Source organism: Hirundo rustica, chromosome 3, assembly GCF_015227805.2.
Source record: "Hirundo rustica isolate bHirRus1 chromosome 3, bHirRus1.pri.v3, whole genome shotgun sequence".
Taxonomy (NCBI): Eukaryota; Metazoa; Chordata; class Aves; order Passeriformes; family Hirundinidae; genus Hirundo; species Hirundo rustica.
In genome coordinates, this window is record NC_053452.1 from 16,472,741 (window position 1) to 16,491,626 (window position 18,886).

The following is an 18,886-nucleotide window of genomic DNA, read 5'->3' on the forward strand; positions in this document are numbered from 1 at the left end:
ATAACTATTCTAGTAAATCTTGTGTGTTTTAAGGTTGCTTAAAGATTGAGAAGTATGTTTGAAATGCAGGGAGAAGGAGTTTGAAATGAAAGTTAGAAGGAGTAGTGGGGATTTGCATGTGGCAATTGCATGTGGCAAACCTGTGACTGAGGCAATTTTGACATGTTGGTTTTTCCCATTTCTCAGCTATGTAGAAGGTCCTGTTTAAGGAACAATTTGGCTTTTGTGTTTGGCATAAATAGATAACACCTTTTGGAATGATACTGTGAAGGATTGGTAATTGGAGCCCTATTTATACTAATGCCGATGGAAATACAGAAATGGTTCTGAACCAGAAATGTTTGTTTCTAATTTGGTCAGGACAGCAAAACCAGTAAGCAACTTTATCACTAAAATTGTACAAATGTGAATTTGTTCTACTGAATATCCTTCTGATTGTGCCAGTTTGCAAAAGGATTTTTTATTTAGGGACTCCGTCTTAACAATTTGAAAAGCTGGTAGGCTTTTGGAGTACCCAAGGTTTGCTTACCGCATCTTGAATCTCAGTGGAGGTAATTGTTAATCAATGCGGTTGCTGCTGTGACTCGCTTAGGAGGTGACAAGTGTGGGTTGGTAACAAAAGACAAAATGAGACTGCACAGTAGTTAAGTCCACATCGCATTTCAATAGCCTGGTCTCCCTAATTAGCAACAGCAGTTTAAGTCTCCTTTCAGACCTTATTTACATTTGGTGGTCTCCTCCTGTGCAGTTCCTGCAGAAGGGATGGGATTTTGCTTAGATTTCCAAGGAAACCACGCTGGTTAAATGTCTCAGCAGTTGGCAATTCTTGGATAAGCAGCAGATGTTTTTTATCGGAGGAAATATATAAAATTATTTGCCCTGTGACATGGAAACAATGGATGGTCTGAATTAATAGAATAATTTTAGCTCCATACTTCATCAGGCAGTTTGCAGAGAAGGAAGAACATACGTAGAAGACAAACATGCTTGGATGGATCCATACTGAACGGGAAAAAAATGGTTATTAATATATAAATAACTTTTCAAGCCAGTGGTATGCTGACTCTGAGACATCCATTGTGAAGCACAGGTGTTTCCTTCTGATTTACTGCTAAACTACCCTCTTTATGACACCCTGTAGTTAAATTCTTCATACGGATGTACTCCTCAGTTGTTATAGGAGAGAGCTAGTTTGTTCCTGGATTTTTTTAGACATTTTAAATACAAAAATTGTATATTATTTTCCTCTAGATAGTTTGGGGGTAGTTACCAGGATAACGTTGGATATTTGTCTTTGTTTGTCACCTCTACTATTCCCACTTAGATCAAAGCTGTAAGAGAACTGTTCAGAAAATCTAAGCATGAAGTTTGCGAGTCTGAGGAAGCCACACAGTCTTAACTCAAAAAACAAAACCACACATCAATTGTTTTTCAAAATAGGAATACATGCAACTGTTGCTGACTCAGCAGCTGATGCTGCTGACCGGTATTTCTACAAGTTGGTTCCTATGTGTGCAGAAACTGTTTGGCTGTATTCCTTGGAAGTATTAATGGCTGTATACAGCTCCTCAGTTTCTAGCTGGTTTTAAACTGGTAATGTCTTCTGACCTTTGGTATATAAAGGGCCCATCTGCATACATAGTTGTGATTATGACCGAGGCATGTGAATGCAGTCTTTTTTCATGTTTGTGTTCAATCAGTGCAATTGCAAAACTGTTAAATTCTGATTGCAAATTTGTTACCTTTGATCTTTATAAAATTGGGTCAATTTAATTAGTATGTATGAACTTAGCATGTCTATACAGACATATATAACTGAGTATCTTCTGTATACGTTGATGTTGTATTTGTTCATTTAGTGTAACTGTATAAGGATGTTGATGCAGTTGGGATATATTTTGTTTATGGCATTGTGAGAAAGGCTAGTGCTTTTTGGGATGGAGACTGCTACTGGAAAATACAAGCAGACTCTTCAGCCCTGAGGTGGAAAGTTTTATGTTCCTCACTGGTATTTCAAATTGGAACATGATTGCTAATACTTGTGGTCTTTGGTTTGTGTATTAAATCCTCTGGCATTTTTAATTAAGTCCTTTACCTAATTGACTAAAAATGACATCTCTCTTGTGTAATTTAAGAGAGGAGCCTCAGACTAAACAGACATTTGAACTCAAATCTTCTAGAACAATAATAACTTCATAGCAGATTCAAAGATATATTGGGAACAACTGATTGAAATATATATTGTGCTAAGTCACTTGCAGTCAAATGCAGTGCTCCATTTTCCAAACTACCAGTGTGAGACTCTTCAGAGTGCAATTCTTTGAGAACAAAGAAATTATAGCAATCACCATCTCTTTACTTCATTCGTGGCCATTAGTAATTAAATTAGTGTAAAGCAGATGTATAATCAGTTTTCCCTTGCCCTACTGTCTGCTCACAAAGGAAAACAACTGTTGAAGATGCATCTCATTTTAATGTTTGACACCTAGAAGCAATAAAATATGTTTCTGAAACATTAAAGCATTAATTTACTTGCAAACCTGAAGTTACTCACTTGCTAATCTTGGCACAGTAGATTTGGCATCCGGAGTAGCAGCAATTTTGCAGTTAAGCCATCAGTATTAAAAAATGAGTGAAAGTACATGCTCATCTTCTAGGTTGGTTCGTGGTATGAATAAACAGATGCAAATAAGGTTGATATTCTATGTAGAATTACTTCTCATATGCATTTTGTACATAAATAATGGTGTGTCTGTGTAAATGCTAACATAAACTGTTAAAATGAATGTCCTCACAAGGAATCTGTAGGGGAAGATGTTCGTGTAACAGACTTGCATACCTCACATGTGATGTTTAATTGCAGATGTGGATGCCACGTGTAGTGATTTTGATTTTGGAACAGCTTTGCATATTGCTGCATTTAACCTATGCACAGGAGCTGTCAAGTGTTTACTGGAACATGGAGCAAATCCTGCCTTTAGGGTAAGGAGTTAGGTTGTAGATTCACCAGAAGGGGAAAAAGGTAGCTGGAAAAACTGAACAATCTGTCCAGGATTTTGATTAGCTAAAAGTGTGCTACATGGAGTGAGAGTGCCTCAGAAAAAGATACTTGTAACTCATAGTGGATGGTTTTGTATGCTTTGTCCTACTTGTGTATTGAAGTTTATATTTTTGTGTCATGGTCTAGTTCATTAGTTTAAATAACTTACATGATGTTTTTCTGTTTGTTGTTTGAGCTTTTATTTATTAATACTCACAGGTGTCTTGCAACAACTGAGTCCCCATGGCAGTGGGGGAACTTTTCAGAAATGGAGGACTGCAAGTTTTGCCCTCCCGAAATGCAGTGTTGTGCTTAGATGTGAGCCTGGTGTTGGCATGAATAACTGAGAATGCATAAACATCACCTGCTCTGCTTAGTAACCTAATAATAGGCATAGGTTATAGTGCAAAGTGTTGCTGTATGTGTCTAGCCGCAGTCTTGGGTTTTGACAGAGTTTTCTGTTTGATTTGGGTATTTGTTGTTTTGTGTGGGGGTTTTTTGCTGTTTGTTTTTTTGGGGAGAAGGGCTTGGAGGGTTCTCTTATTTTAGCAAAACCAGTATCTCAGTTCTCCATTTTTAAATGAAGGGGGTTATTTTAAATCAGAAATCATAGTTGTTTTAAGGGTACTCAAAATTATTACTTTATGTAGCACTGTTGGTGTGAAATCGTCTGTAACATTATTGTCCAGTTTGTGATATTCAGTCTAGATCTCTTAAAAAATAGTGGGTTTCTTCTTTGTCTATTTATTTGGTGTGCATGAATGTGTCTCAAGTTCTCTGGCAGCTGTATGTTTAGGACTCTGTGTCACAGGGAACGCTGCTTTGTAGTTGCACAAGCATTCTGAGCTTCCAGAGGTGGCTGTGCCCTTGAGAAGGGAAATCCTGGGCTTCCTCTGAGCTTCCACTTTGCTTTCTTGCCACTGCTCTGCCCCTGCTTTGTGTTGGCACAGAGGTTTGCAGGGCATCTGGTGGGCTGAACTGTGGAACTGATGTGACCAAAATAATCTCTAATGTTGCGACTGCAAACTCAAATTCTCCACTCAACCCAGCTATATCCTGTTTTTAAGGTGGTGTGAATTTTACTTACAGAGTGATTGGAGATTTTAAAGGAATGGTGGGTGTTGAATTGCTCAAACCTACAATAAAGTTTTGACTAGAGATAGTGCGTAGAGTTTGATTATATGGGAACAGCAGTGTAAATTCTGAGTAAGGATTATATGTTCCTAGCTTTGAGGTGGATTGAGAGGAGGCTCAGGAAACACTGAACTTCTAGTCTGTTTTGAAGGGACCAAAACAAATACAGTCTCACTCTTCCTCATTCCTTCTGGTAATGTCTGAGTCCAGAGGCTCAGCTGAGAAAAATTTGGAAGAGTGAGGTGATTATTTTTCCGCAACTGTGAAAATGGGCAGACAGCTGAAGCCCCATACCAATGGCTTTGCTGAAGAGTGTAGGTGGAACTGTCCCTGAAGCAGCCTGACAGTTCCTGCTCTCTGGACACCTGGCCTGGAGCTGAGGTTAACTCCAGGGGAGCTGGTACTCCAACAACTTGTCCTGTGATGCAGGACACGCAGGGAGTCACAGTCACAGCTCTCTGGGAATGGGATGTGTTTGGAAAGGACTCTGTTCTTAATCCATCTCTTGTAGGATAGTCTGCCTAGATAAACCTGAACAGATTCATTCATTTTAACATTTCCATATTCTATACATGCAACATACAATAATTAAATTCCCTCTTACATTTGGAATAAGCCTCACCAAGGAGCAAGATATATGCTGGGTAAAGATAGATTCTTCGGGAAGGGTTGGAATTTTGGTATTGGCATTACAGACCAGAGGTCTGTGTTGCTTTCCTGACTTTGTGTTCAGGTGCACAGATATACATGAGTGTTTTGTTTCAGATGTTCTGAGTAGTAATAATGTTCTTAAATTTGAAAACATTGATTACTTGTCAGTTTCAAAAATGAGATACTGTGCATGCTAGCTGATCTATCCAAGGATGTTTTGGAATCCTTATTTGAAAATGTGAATTTTTTTTGTATATTATTATATAATATATTTCTCATCTCCATATATATATTTCATATATTATTATATTCTAGGAAAAATATCTAATAAAGAGGATTAAACACTTCGTAAAATGCTGTGGTTTCACCTGAGCAGATTTATCTTGTACCAACATTAAATCCTGTGTTACGTTATGTTTCTACAGAATGACAAAGGGCAGATTCCAGCAGATGTGGTTCCTGATCCAGTAGATATGCCACTGGAAATGGCAGACGCAGCAGCCAGTGCAAAGGAAATCAAGCAGATCCTGCTGGATGCAGTGCCTCTCTCGTGTGACATCTCCAAAGCCATGATCCCAAGCTACGACCATGTCACAGGCAGGGCCATGCTTTTATCACTTGGCCTGAAGCTGGGAGATCGTGTTGTTATTGCAGGACAGAAGGTATGGCCACCAACCTGGTAGTACTCTCATAATTCCTGGAAAGTCCATTTATTTACCACTTTGGAGACACACCTCAATTTGAGGGTCTGAAATGCTTTCTGGAAGGTGTGATCTCTGGATGGCAGCAAGGAACTGGTTATGGAAAGTAATAAGCTGAAGAGTTGTGTGGTAAAGTCATTATTATGAAAAGCAGTTTTGACAGGCATAGACTGCATTTTGTGTCTTTAAATTATTTTTAACAGTCTCCTATAATATATCAGCATGGCTCAGCTTTTATTAACATTTTTGGTGTCACATCAAAGTAATGGTAAAATTCACAAATTACTTTGTGAGTTGCCCAGCTTTGTTAGGGGTGTGCATTCGTGAAGTACTCTCGATAGTTTCCAGAAGGCAGGGAAAAAACCCTTCAGTTCTGCTTAGCCTACAGTAACCCAATTTCACTGGTGCAATGCAGCTAAAATCTTTGAAGCAGTGCTGTGCCAACAGGGTTGTTACATGGTTCTGTGGAAGTATAAGGATGTAGCTAATGGAGGTCCAGCTCAAATGTAAATAGCCTTTTAGAAGCTACCATGATAGCCACCTTTCTAAAAATATATTTGAAAACTGTAACATTAATATTACATTCAGTATTCAGACTTTTTATTTGCTTTGATAGCAGGGGATCTAAGTGCTAGAACTCTTTAAAAGAAGTACTTTTTTCCTGGTAAATATTGAAAGCATTTGTGAGCAAAATTTGATGTTTGAATAGTTTTTGCTTTAATAGCTTTCCTAATATAACTTCAGATTTGTAACTGTCACAACTGAAATATTTTAAAGTGATCTCCAGCAAGAGTGCCAAGCAGCTTCCATTGTGTATTTTAATTAGGTGTACTCTTGAAATTGGGTCAGGGAAAGTGAAGGAATCACTAGCTATGCAGAAGGCATTTTAACTGAAGTATGTACAGAAAGTATGTACTTGCTCTTTGAAGACAGAAGTTTCTTTATGAGAAATCACAGCAAGGGAAGATAATGTAAGTTAATGTAGGCTTTAGAGCAAGAAAGAGATGAAATTGGTGCTCTTGTGTATCTTTGCTCTAACAAAGGCCCACAGAATGGTTTGTGCTGTAATGTGCTCGCTGTGCATGGATAGAGCTGCCTGGGTTTGGTTACTTTTATTCTTCTAATTGATTATGCTGTTGCAGTGTTTCTTAAGAAGTTGTTGGAAGCTGATTTTGTGCTGCCAAAGGCCAGGAGGGCTTTGCAGCGAGCTTGTTTTTTTTTTTAAGGGAGCCAAAATCTGCTCTAGAGCAGGTGGGAAGTAGGAATGTGATTGTGCTTTTTGAACTTGCGTTTCCACGGCAGCTTTCCTCCCTTCCTTCCTTTGTGTTCGAGGAGCTGTTGTGTTGTACTCCCACGTTGCCTCCCACCCCTTTTCTCTATTTCCCTGAATGGAGAAGTTGTTCTCAGCCCTGCCTTCCCTCCCCCTCGATACTCCCAAATTCCTACAGGGTGGAGCAAAAGTGAAAACAGGTTGATGAAAATGGTGTCCTGTTTTTAACCTTCTGCTGGATCAGTTCTCATTCTGGAATACGGAAGCTGGTATGAGGGCACTTGGAACAGCAGCATTTTTTTGAGCTATATTTACAGGTTCCTATTGTCTTCGCTGCTTCTGCAGTCTCCTAATATGTCAGCTTTAATGAAGCTTGAGAGCCAAGCACAGTAGATGCCAGAGGGAGAATGGATTCCTCTCTTGACTCCTACTGCTGTCATTCCAGTTCTCTTACAGGGTAGGAAGCCATGTAAGCAGGTGTTATGTGTACGTGACTTGGGCCCTACAGCTCCACCAGCTCCTGCTCTGCTCCTGAGTGGCCATTTGGATCACATCTGATGAAATGGGAGTGCAGGGAGACCAGCAGCCAGGAGAAAACCGCTCCTTGCTTTGTCTCATGCCAGAGAGATCTGCTGCTTGTACAGGTCCTAGGGGAAAACTGGGGCCACAGTTTTGCCATCCCCACCTCTGGTTTAAGATACTGGCTGATCTGTTCTTTCTGCTCAGTAAATGTCCTTGGCTGGAGCCTGGATAGGAAGCAGAGGAATTGTAGCAATCTGTGGAGCTGCTTGGATGAAGATCCCCTGGCTGAATTTTGATCTTTGTGTCGGTAGCTAGAAGGTCTCAGTCTAGAGTAATGTGACATACCTGCCCATAACAATCAAGTTTAAAGGAGATCTTCAGCATAAGAGAAAAGGTTCTGGGTCATGCTTATTTCTTTACAGACATTAGGAAAGAGTGGCTGGAAGGTTTTATAGTAAAAAATGTTTTTATCTATTTACTCTCTGAGGGTTGGATTAAACAGAGGAGTCATAGTGTAAAATGGACTAATATTAAGGTCACGTGAGATGAGGAAAACTGAGGAATTGAAAGATCAAAGTTTTTTATTACTAAAACTAATTTAAAAATCAATTATAAAAAGGAATTTAAATCAATGTTAAATGCATCTCTTGTAGTTATTCCTCCCCTGTTTGGTTGAAGTGTGTGAGCTTATAATGTATACTTGCAGAGAATGAGGTCCACCAGCAAGACTGGTCTGTCTTGATATTCATGTGCTTATCTGTTCACAATTTATAGTATATATTGAAGCAACAGCAAATGCTTAAAACATTTGCTGGCTTTTAAAATTTTGTTTAATCATAAGGAGGGAATAGAAGACTTATCCAAAGGAAAAAATCTTTTCCAAAGAAAAAATTAATTACGCTCTGAAGTTTACCCTTGAACCTTTGCTATATATATATAAAAACATATATACACTTGTATGTATGTATTTATACACACACACAGTTATCTAATCAAGTATTTCTATGGAACCTCCAGTTCAGGAAGATACCTAGCTCTGATTCTGGAATTATTTCAATTCTGTTGCATAGACAGCAAAAGTAAAACCTCTCATTGGGCATGTGCTCCTGAACCTTGCTGACCTAGGGCTGAGTTTACAGTGGTTCGTACTGTCCAGTTCTTGTCTGTTGTGACGTGTCCATAACCATGGCTTCTGTTTAATGCAAAATATACACAGAAGGACCAAGACCTTTTGGGAAGTGTATTGAGTGGTGTTGAAAGGTAGGAATGTGAATAAGTGAGGGAAATGATGTTTGCGTTTTTTGTGATGAAAAGCTTGGAGATGACTTGCTGTCCCTTTCATAACTGATACTGTTTTCTCATGAACAGTACTTGTTTAACAAACCCATCCTGTGTTCATGCTTTTCCTCTTAGGTTGGTACCTTAAGATTTTGTGGCACAACTGAATTTGCCAGTGGCCAGTGGGCTGGTGTAGAGCTGGATGAACCAGAAGGAAAGAACAATGGAAGTGTTGGAAAAGTCCAGTACTTCAAGTGTGCACCAAAACGCGGTATAGCCTTTATTTTCTTCTGTCTTCAGTTTTTAAACCCCCACATTTTAAAGAGTACTGGGAGATAGGAACTATTTGGGAGGATAAAAACAGGATTGTGTTACTTTTCTTTGTAGTGCTTTGTTTGATTTATTGGTTGTTTAGCTGGTCCTAAAGTTTTGGCTGCAACTATTTGCAAAATGACTGAAACAACCAACTAGTCAAAATTTCTAGTTATTTTCTTGAAACTGTGAGATTTACTGGTTTTTCATATATACTGTTGAAACTACTTGTTTGTACTGTAACAATAGCCACATTTCTTTACCTGCTTTGTCTTCCATGATAAGACATTCATGTTTGTAGTTGTTTTCTAACTTTGAGCTTGAGGTATTTTAATTGAGGTGCCATGGCCACACAGAACATAAAAAGGTGTTGGGTTTTGTAGCAGTGGAGACAGAATGTTACTGCTAGGACAAAAAGGAGATTCTAATTGATAGACTTACTGAGTGTTTCCAACTTACTCAGTTCAAGTTGCTTGATAAGGATTTTGGTTCCACTGTTCACTTGAGCTTGTCCTTCCTACCCTGCAAGCGCTTTGTCAGAAGAGCAGGTTAGGATGGTGGCTAAAAAAACCCCAGAATGAATTGACATGAGAGAGAGTAGCTGCAGAGTTTTATTACTGGACCATTATCCATGGTTCTTTGTTGGCACGTGCAATTTTCTCTGCAGGTATCTTTGCACCCCTTTCCAAAATAAGCAAGGCTTCTGATCACAAAAAGACCTCCGTACGAAGCTCTTCTGCGCGGTCTTCACCTTTGGTCAAATCCAAGAAAGTAGATGTGACACACATAACTTCCAAAGTGAATTCTGGTGAGTATTTTCTTGCATGTTGATGCAGGATGGAGAGACACTAATCTTCAAGAATTAGTAAATCTTGGTATTAACATTCTTGTTTGGAATGAATTCATAACCTGGGATGAGGTGATAACGTATTTATTAATTTCATGTTGTCGTGGTTGGAAGTTCACTGGCCTGTGGAGTGGTACTGGAAGGATGTTGTGTGTAGCTGTGGAGTGATTACAGTGATCTGATGTACTGTGACAGTTTCTACTCTTTATGTACTCTGTAAAGAAAACCCCTCACCACAACATTTATTCTTGAGCCATTAAAGTAATTTCTAATTGGCTGTGATACCAGTTAAGTGTCTCAGCTTAATGAGGATCCATTTACTAAGATATTCCTGGAGAATTTGAAAGGATTGAAAATCTGATAAATAATCTATATACCTTTATGCCTAGAAATTGAAGAGATTTATTTTCTGGCAACATAATAAAGGAACTATTTAACTCACTGTGTATTATCTGCTAATTAAATTATCTGAGTAAAACCAGTGCCAGATTAGAAGAGAAAGGTTGTCCTTGTAATAAGGCTTCAGTCTACTGGTTGGAGTTATGGGCTCAGTCTCCGGCTCTGGTTTAGTTTCTTAGTAATTTGCTCAAATTACTTAATCCTTCTATGTAAGTTCCCTCCCTGTGGAGTGAATAATCCATGTTTTCTGACTGTTCTGGTTCCAAGTTGTTTGGCGAACAGGCTCTTCCCTGCTGTGTGCAGTGCTGGCCACGCATAATCCGGCCCCCTGTGTTTGGCTGTCTATGGAATCATGTCAGTAAATACTTCATTAGCATTGCTTCTGCCTTTTGAGCCCTGTTTAGGTGATTCACGCTAAGGCAGCAGAGCTTAAGGGATGGAAGATAACACACATTCTCATTGAATTTACCCAAACACCCTAAAACGCTGTATGCTTTACCTGTAATATGCAGGGCACAGAAACAATGCAGCAGGCTGGTGCCAGGAAAAGGTGCATTTTGTCAGCTTTTTGGATGACTTACATAACTTTTCTCTGCATAGATTGAGAGGGGAGTAAGCTTTAGGTGTCTGTATTTACAATTAGCACAAGATTCAAGCTATTTATAAATGGGCATCTTGCATAAAAAGCCTCTTGGGATATGCTGTTTGTTAGTATTGCTCAAGAGCAGATCCAAGCTGACTTCTGTCAAGTATTTTCCAGTGTTTGATTCACTTTGCTGTGAACTGTTTGTAACTCATTAAACTATAATGGGAGGGACTATTCCTTTGTCACAGACAGCTTCATTCCAGACAGTTTAGTCATAATCATCTTTTCTGTCCTAAAGGTGCAGTTGTCTCTTTGTAAAATGTAAACATTTGATAGCTTGCATTAAGGTAGAAATCAGGCTGAGTTAAGCATCATCTACCCAGGAGAGCTTACATCCACTGAATGTGAGAGTCTGGAAGCTGCTGTGTGCAGGGAGTCCTTGCACAGAATTCCATTGGCATTAACATGCCTGGCTGATTGGCTGGCTGGAGTAGGGCAAGGACAAAGCTGCAGAGGCACAACTTGGGTTTGCAGTGTTGATGTGCATCACCAGGTCACTTTTCTTTCCTTTAAACTGCCTCCCTGCAATACATTGGTTTGCAATGATTCAAGAAAAATCAATATGCTTTTTGTAGCTAAGGTTAAAAGCTGCAAAGTAAAATATGATATTGTATAGGGATTTTGAAATTTTATTTGGTTCTACTGGATTTGAATAATCTGTCAGATTGATGAGAAAAGATCTTTTTCAAGTTCCTAGGAAAAGTATTGCTGAGACAAAATTAAGGAATTTGTTATCAGTCACAAACCACTAGTTTTCTGATCTGATGCCTTAATGGCTAAGCAATAAAAATTTGTGAAATACACTACACTCACAAACTAGTTCAGTGCCTGTGGCTGAATTAAGCTGAGAGATGTAGTTAAATAAAAAAGATGTGATTTTTCTTTCATGACAGGGAGAGGCTGTATCACAGATAAGCTTGTTCTTCATTGAGTTAGGGAAGGAAACTGTCGGAAATGCAAAATGACTGTTTGCAAATTATAACTTAGGTGGGAGTACGAGTTCTTATACATATCACAACGTTGCAGCTCTGAGAATTAGGCTCTTAAAAATAATATTGGCATGCTTACATCATTATTTGTAGTCTGAAGATTTGATCTCAAATCTCTCTCAAAACCTTGATGTGTAATCTTTAAAGCAGAAATTGTGAAATTAATACTGGTGAATAGTAGACCTTAAGTACTGTTGAATGTAACAGGTATGAATGTTTGAACTATTTAAATAAAACTCCTTCAATATAAAAATTAATATTTTATAGACCATTTGTTTATTGTTTGGCAAGATAGTTTGGACTGGTATAAGGTGTTAAGGGGTTTAATATCAGTGCTTACCCATCCAAACAATTCTGCAGTTCTTGTTTTACCCATTTATCAAGTGTCTGAGGAATCAGTTTTGTCCATTTTTCCATGCATCCAGTAATCTGCAAATCTGTCAAACTGTTTTTGTACATGACTTTCCTGTAAAATTATTGTTACTTGTTAGAATGTGTGTATTTAATGGTATATATTCTTTTTATAGGCCTAAATATAGCAAAAAGAGACAGTGCTTCTGAAAACAACTTTCTGACTGCTAACAGGGGAAGAACTGTACCTGCAAAAGATGGTAATGAAATGATTTTTAAATTTTCTTTAACATCTTAAGAAAAATTCTGTGTATGGTAGAGGCAGTATTATTGCTGCCCTACCTCTGTAAAGGCCCTGTATTTACACTATAGAAAAAAGTTGCCTTGCTTTTTTATATCCAAGTCCCAAGCAGGCTGTAGGTACTTAGTTTTCCAGGAGCAAAATAACTTGTGTGGATGTTTGGCTGGTGTTCTGTGTTGGTTTGGTAACCACTTCTGTCTGAATACTTGGGCAGGAACATAGAAAAGCCCTTAAAGCTGGCTCTTAGTAAATGATCTTGCAGAGGATCTGTGGAATTAGCAGCTAAGGTTTCTGAGTGAGACCTTTCGCCCTCTATTGTTGCTGCCTAAATTTTAATATTCTGCTGGCATTTTTTTCTCTCCTCTATCTGTATGTTCATGCTTCTGTAATAAAGTTACATCTAACAGTGCTTAACAGTCTTGGCATTGTATCATGGCAGACTCACAATAACAGGCTTCAAATATGAAAAATGAAACTAGCTTTTAAAGAGTGCAGTTTGCATGTGAATCATTCTCGGCAATTATCTAGTTTCACAGTTGGATAACAACTTCTACCACAGCGGTACTTTGCTCAGCTTGAAAGACAAAGGGACCTCACTTTTAGCTATCTTGAACAAACCCTAAAAATTGTGTCTCCTTCAAGGTTTTGTGTATAAAATCATACTATAAGTGTTGGTGAAAGCAGTGTTTCTTTGGAATAATTTGAAGTGTGAATTTGAATATGCCTTCTTTAAGTCATAGAATCACTGAGCAGTTTGACTTGGAAGGAACCTTAAAGATGGAGGGGAATCCATACCTTCTCTGGGTAACCTGTTCCATCTCCCACCCTCACAGTAAAGAATTTCTTCCTAATGTGTGATCTAAGCCTCCTTTCTGTCAGTCTGAAGCTTCTACCCCTGTCCTGTCACTGCTTCTACTCGTGAGAAGTCTGTCCATCTTTCTTGGAGGCCCCCCTCAGGCACAGTGAGGCTTCTCTGGGGCTGACCAACCCAAACTCCTCAGCCTTTCCACATAGAAGAGGTGCTCCATCCCTCTAAACATCTTCATGGCTGTAGTGGTTTTACGTTCACTAAGTTCTGGTTGCTAAATTTAGTGTTTATTCTTTTTTTCTGTGGGAGAGAGATTAGGAGAAAAAGCAAAGCAGGCTCAAGCTTAAAAATGAGCAAAACAGTTTTACTACCACACACTACTAGAATGAAAAAAATAAAGCTGGGAAAAAGAAAACCCAAACTAAAACAGAATGAAACTTCAAAACACTCTTCCCTCCCCCTACAAACTATTAACTTTCTTATAAAACAACACAGAAAGACACAACTTGTGATTTTCAGTCAGTTTCACCATTTAAACATAATCATTCATTACTTGAGGAGAAGAGTCTCTCTAAGAGTTTCATGGAGACATTCGCTACAAGACAAAATAGTCCACTGGCTCTTAGTATCACACATCTGTAACTGCCCGGAGTTTTTGCAGACCGTGCTGTTCTATTTATTAGCAGCCTTCTTCATTTACTACCTACAGGCCTCTCAGTGTATCTGGGATACTATTTACAAATACTTCTTCTAATCTAAAATCATCTTTGTCTCAAAGGCTGAGACCTCCTTTTAACCCAGGAGCGGGGGCTTTAAAGTTCTCAATTAAATCTCAGTCACATCAGTCCTAAATTTTGATCAGAATGTGCATTCTCCCCAACAACACTAAGATGCTACAAAGAACAGCCCATTTCTCTATCATTTACCCTAGAGAAGTCCAGTTAAAAATGTGCTCTTCTTCAATCCTATTTCAATATTATGAGTTCTTTCACTTCTAATCCACCGAGTTCATGTTTCTGTTCTACGTACCCTCTGTTTTCTGTGCTCTCTTTTAAGGAAGGGCTGTGCTCCAGGAGCTCCGTGTTGCTAGGGAGGGGTTGACTCTGCCCCGGCCCGCAGTGGCCGTGTGCTCGCTCCCTGGCCCGGGGCTGGAGGGATGCCAAGCGGTGCCAGCAGGGGAAGCCGCTGGAGGTCCTCTCCTCCACGCCGGGCTCATCCAGGGCGGCCCGGCTCACAAGTGCCCCACAGCTGTAAGCACGTGGCATTGCTGAGCTGCTCTCCGCCCTCTCCCGCTGGCAGCCGGGAGAAAGAGGAGAAGGAGGCCCGACCCTGGCCGCTCCCCACGCGGGCAGCAGCTCCCGGAGGCCGAGCTGGGCCCGGCCCGGCTGCCCACCATGTTACCTCATGGCTCTCTCAGAACAATAGGAGCCGGCTGCTCCCGATGAGGGTTTTAAATGGGGACTGCCCCAAGTCGCATTTGGCATCTTCATTGGTTAAATTAGCTGCCAATATTTTGGCTAGCTTTCTGATAGGTCCCCGTTCTTCCCCCTTCCCCCACAAAGCAACTCTAAGGTCCTGGCAGGGAAAAACATTCTACGTTTCTCTATAACTAGAAACAAACCCCTGCCAACCCATGATAATGGCCTCCTCTGGACTTAACTCCAGGAGGTCTGTGCAGGAACGCAACTTATATCTTCTGTGAGTGAACAGTTGTGAATTCAGAGAGAATTCAGAAATGACATCAACTGGTTTTATAAAACATAACATAGGAGTAAAGACTCGAAATTTGTGATTGTGTGATTAAAAAGACAGAAGATGAAAGGCATGAAACTGGAAGCTTTGGAATACAAGGGATAGTATAATCCACTCTGCATGTGTAGCAGGAGTAAAAAGCCTTGATCTAAACCGGTGGTGATTGAGGTTTTATATTAGGGGGGGAAAACCCTGTAACACTAGAGATAATTATGTGAAATACACTACTGTGGAAGTCTTGAGATCTCCCTGATGGGAGGCTTTTAAGAGCAGGCCGAATACTCACCTATCAGGAGTGTCATAGCAAATAATTGTTTTGCCTGAAGGGAAAGGAACCAATTATGCAGCCTGCTTAAGTCCTTTCTGCTTTTCCTTCTCCCACCCTGTGATTTCCCACAAAACGAAGGTTTAGCTGGAGAAGGTTTTGTTGCATCCCTGTAAAAATGGTGGTCTACCTCCAGTGAATCCATCCCTGGACTGGCTTCTAAACAAAGGCTTGTAGCATGTGTTTGCAAATGCACATGTCTTTATACCTCAGACATGGAGCTGAAGTTTGCCTGTTTAGTCACTAATCTGCGTTTTCTTCATCGTTGCATAGCTGCAGTGAGTATCTCAGTCTTCAGATCTCTGTCCTCAGCTTTTGTTTGGACCCACTGCCTTTGCCTTTCCTCAGTTCTTTACTGCTTTGCAAAATTAGAGAATTAAATTACATTGAACAAACTAACCCCATGTTGATATCAAGCTGTTTGCGAAAGCGAATGGATTAACCTTCTCAAAAGTCTGGAAAGTTTGATAAGCAATATTATCGTAATTTTTCACATTGATAAGCTGAGGCATAGATGTGTCTTGTTGTACCCTGCCTCATTTTGGGCAGAAGGGGTTGAGAAGGGGGAGAAGAGCCTTGAAAAGGAAGCAGGAAAGATGAACGTAAGTCTTACTGGGCATTTTAGACTTTAGGGTTTGCAAATGGAGATAAAAGTGATTTATTTCTCATTCTTGTTTTATAGTACAGATTTTAATATTAATACAGTATGTAATGGAATATAGTAGGCTTTAATCCAGGCAATAATTCACTCACATTAAATCACCTTCTTTCCACTTCTCATCAAATCTTTACTAGGCTGGATGCTGAAAGGCTGGTGGTATGATCTCTTATTACTAAAGCTCATGTATTTTAATAAATATGCTTGGGACTGTTTAGATGAATTTTCATAGAATAATAAATATGGGCTTTTGGAGAGCTCTTCTAGCACTCAGCTATCACTGTATTTCCAAGACCAAACTGATGTGCACCAGTGTCATTCTTGACAGGTGTTTGTGCAAATGTTGCATAACGAGTTCTAACTTTGGCTCTTTACTTTGTATTCTGCCCTCCATGGAGAGTTGATAACTTCCATATTTCAAAAGCTCTCCTTTCTGCTTAATCTATTCCTTTCTGAAATACAATCCCTGAAGGACAGCTTTCATTTATGTCTTTAGGTTTTCCTGGGTACAGCAGCTCTTCCTCTTCTAGTACCTCCTTGGAAGGCAAAAGGAATTACTCCAAGAAGAGGAACTCAACAAGCAGCAGTAAAAAGGCCCTGACAAGAGTGTCTTCTGCCTCATCTAAGATTAGTGCTGGTATGATCTGTTGTATTGAGGTGTATTTTCACAGGGGGAAGTTCACTGCTTCATTAAGTACTTACGTAGAACTACTTGTGTTTTTTCAGAATCTGAGATAGTTGGAGAAAGACACTTAAGAAGTAGTTTAACCATAAGCCTAAGTCTGGCAACTTTTAGAAAGATTTCTGTACCATCTTCAAGATGCAAAGTGTTTTTATAGTTGGTCACTGTACCTTTTCAGAGCAGAGGAAAGTTTTCATGCTGGCACAAAACAAGTTTTTGTCTAAGCAAAATTTGTGTTGCCTTGTGTTGAAGGTACACTGTGTTAGAGATAAATACTCTGTTCACTAATCAGTTGGCTTGCTATTGGAAACTTCCTTAAAGATTTAATCTCCCTAATTTCAGATTTTGTTCTTTTCTTGACCAGGGCTGTATAGTTCCCCAACCACGAGGAAAAATGCTCTTGATGGAGAAATCCAGGTTGGAGACAGAGTACTGGTGGTGGGCCAGAGAACAGGCACTGTTAGATTTTGTGGGACAACAAAATTTGCACCAGGTATGTGCAATGCTCTATGTATGTGTATGTTGTCAAATCAGTATGGAATAGCTTACATGTGAACACATGAATGGAAATCCATCTTTTCACTTACTCCTTCCAAAAAATTTCTAAATTTAAATTGGTTTGTTTCCAAGTTCTTTGTTTCTCTCCTCTCTCCCTCCTCCCCTCCCTTTCCATCTTATGTTTCACTGTATATTTTTTCTTTAATGCAACTGTCAGGAAAAAATAATGGTTTAAAATGTGACTTTTACTTTTCCACTATCATGACTTAAATAGGAGAGATACTTTGATCTTGAAGTTGTAGGTATTACAGAATCACAGAATATTCTGACTTCGAAGGGACCCACAAGGATCATAGAGTCCAACTTCTTGACAAAGCTTTCTGAAAATCCTCAGTTTAGTCTCCAAAGGGGTATGTAGTTTATTGAGATCACATCCAGTTACTCCTCACTTTTTGAATTAAGGCTTTTTGACACAGCTTGTCTCTTATAAAAATAGTGGCACTCTTATGTTGTGTACCAGTCTCATTTCTTAACTTCTTGGCATCTTTAAGACGGTAACTGAACATTAAAATTTTATTGATCTTGTGACCTAAAGGTTTGTTAGTTAAAGTAGCAAATATCTCAAAAAGCCCCAACTCCTACCACTGTTTTCTGATCCTTCTCCCATTCAGCTTCTCCCTTCCCCTTGCAAGAAAGCACTTTGCAGTCAAACCCAGTGCTGTCAAAGGCGGACAGTTGTTCTACACTGTGGAAATTAATTTCCAATACTGTAACCAAATTTATCTCCTCTGTGGCCCTATCTATAATCTCACTGCAGGAGTGATGCAGAAGCAGTTGGTAAGTGGTGTTGAGTACGTGGTCTGGGTGAGGGCTGTGTCATTGGCAATACTCTGTCGTGACACTGGGTGGCATCAGCATTTAACAAACCCCGTCAGGATGCAAGGTTATGGTACAAGCTCTGTATTTGTTTTATCCCTGCTATGTTCCCCAGTTTCACTGTAGGCAGCCCTTGCTCAGGTACTGCAGTTACCTGAGGGACACTTCAATGTCATCACTCTTCGTGTTATTGCTGACAAAGTGATCAGTGAGAAAAGGACTGTTTCCCACAACTGTGAAATAAGAAAGCTGTTTGATGGTGTTAAGTCTCCTCCCCCTCTTCTTTAAATCAGGAACATAATTTTTTGGAGGAAAACATGCTGTTGTAAGAAGTGAGGTTGAAAAGATGACAAATCATCATCAAATACCACTTGCTAACCCAATAATTTATAGAAAATGTAACAGATGCATGTTTAAGTATTTCAGTTCTAATGTGTATCAAAGCTCTGGAAGTTATCCAAGGTTTGTTCCTTTTGCTGCAATGCAGATCTTTCTTTAATTCTAAAAATGGGAAGGGGAGAACTTCTGATACATGGAGCCCTTCTAACTCATAAGCTGTCATTCCTGAGTTTCTTGAGCTGATAATTAGAATTGCAGTTTTATCCAGTGCCTTAGTACCAAGTGACTTGAATTAAATTCTGAATCTTTTGGGGATGGATAGCATAAGGACTACTAATGGAGTATGTAATTTAGCACCTTTATGTAATTAGCTCACATTTATCACAGGTTATGAATGATCAAGCTCATTAACATCTTACTGCCTATTCAGTGTTCTGTACGAGATTAATTGATGGCCAGTTCCAATTCTTGCACCCTTCTCTTGATATCACACAACCAGCCTTGCAA

At 39.5% G+C, this 18,886-nt stretch overlaps 1 protein-coding gene across 3 annotated transcripts in view; it reads left to right on the forward strand.

The window, feature by feature from the left end:
• Positions 1-18,886, forward strand: part of CLIP4 (CAP-Gly domain containing linker protein family member 4) — a 33,371-nt gene that overhangs the window by 9,766 nt on the left and 4,719 nt on the right. For all 3 annotated transcript variants that reach the window (XM_040058961.2, XM_040058962.2, XM_040058963.2), the window contains exons 8-14: positions 2,864-2,982; positions 5,251-5,487; positions 8,732-8,867; positions 9,576-9,716; positions 12,317-12,400; positions 16,481-16,621; positions 17,031-17,159. In XM_040058961.2, the coding sequence (XP_039914895.1) occupies positions 2,864-2,982; positions 5,251-5,487; positions 8,732-8,867; positions 9,576-9,716; positions 12,317-12,400; positions 16,481-16,621; positions 17,031-17,159 (987 nt within the window). The remainder of the gene's footprint in view (positions 1-2,863; positions 2,983-5,250; positions 5,488-8,731; positions 8,868-9,575; positions 9,717-12,316; positions 12,401-16,480; positions 16,622-17,030; positions 17,160-18,886) is intronic.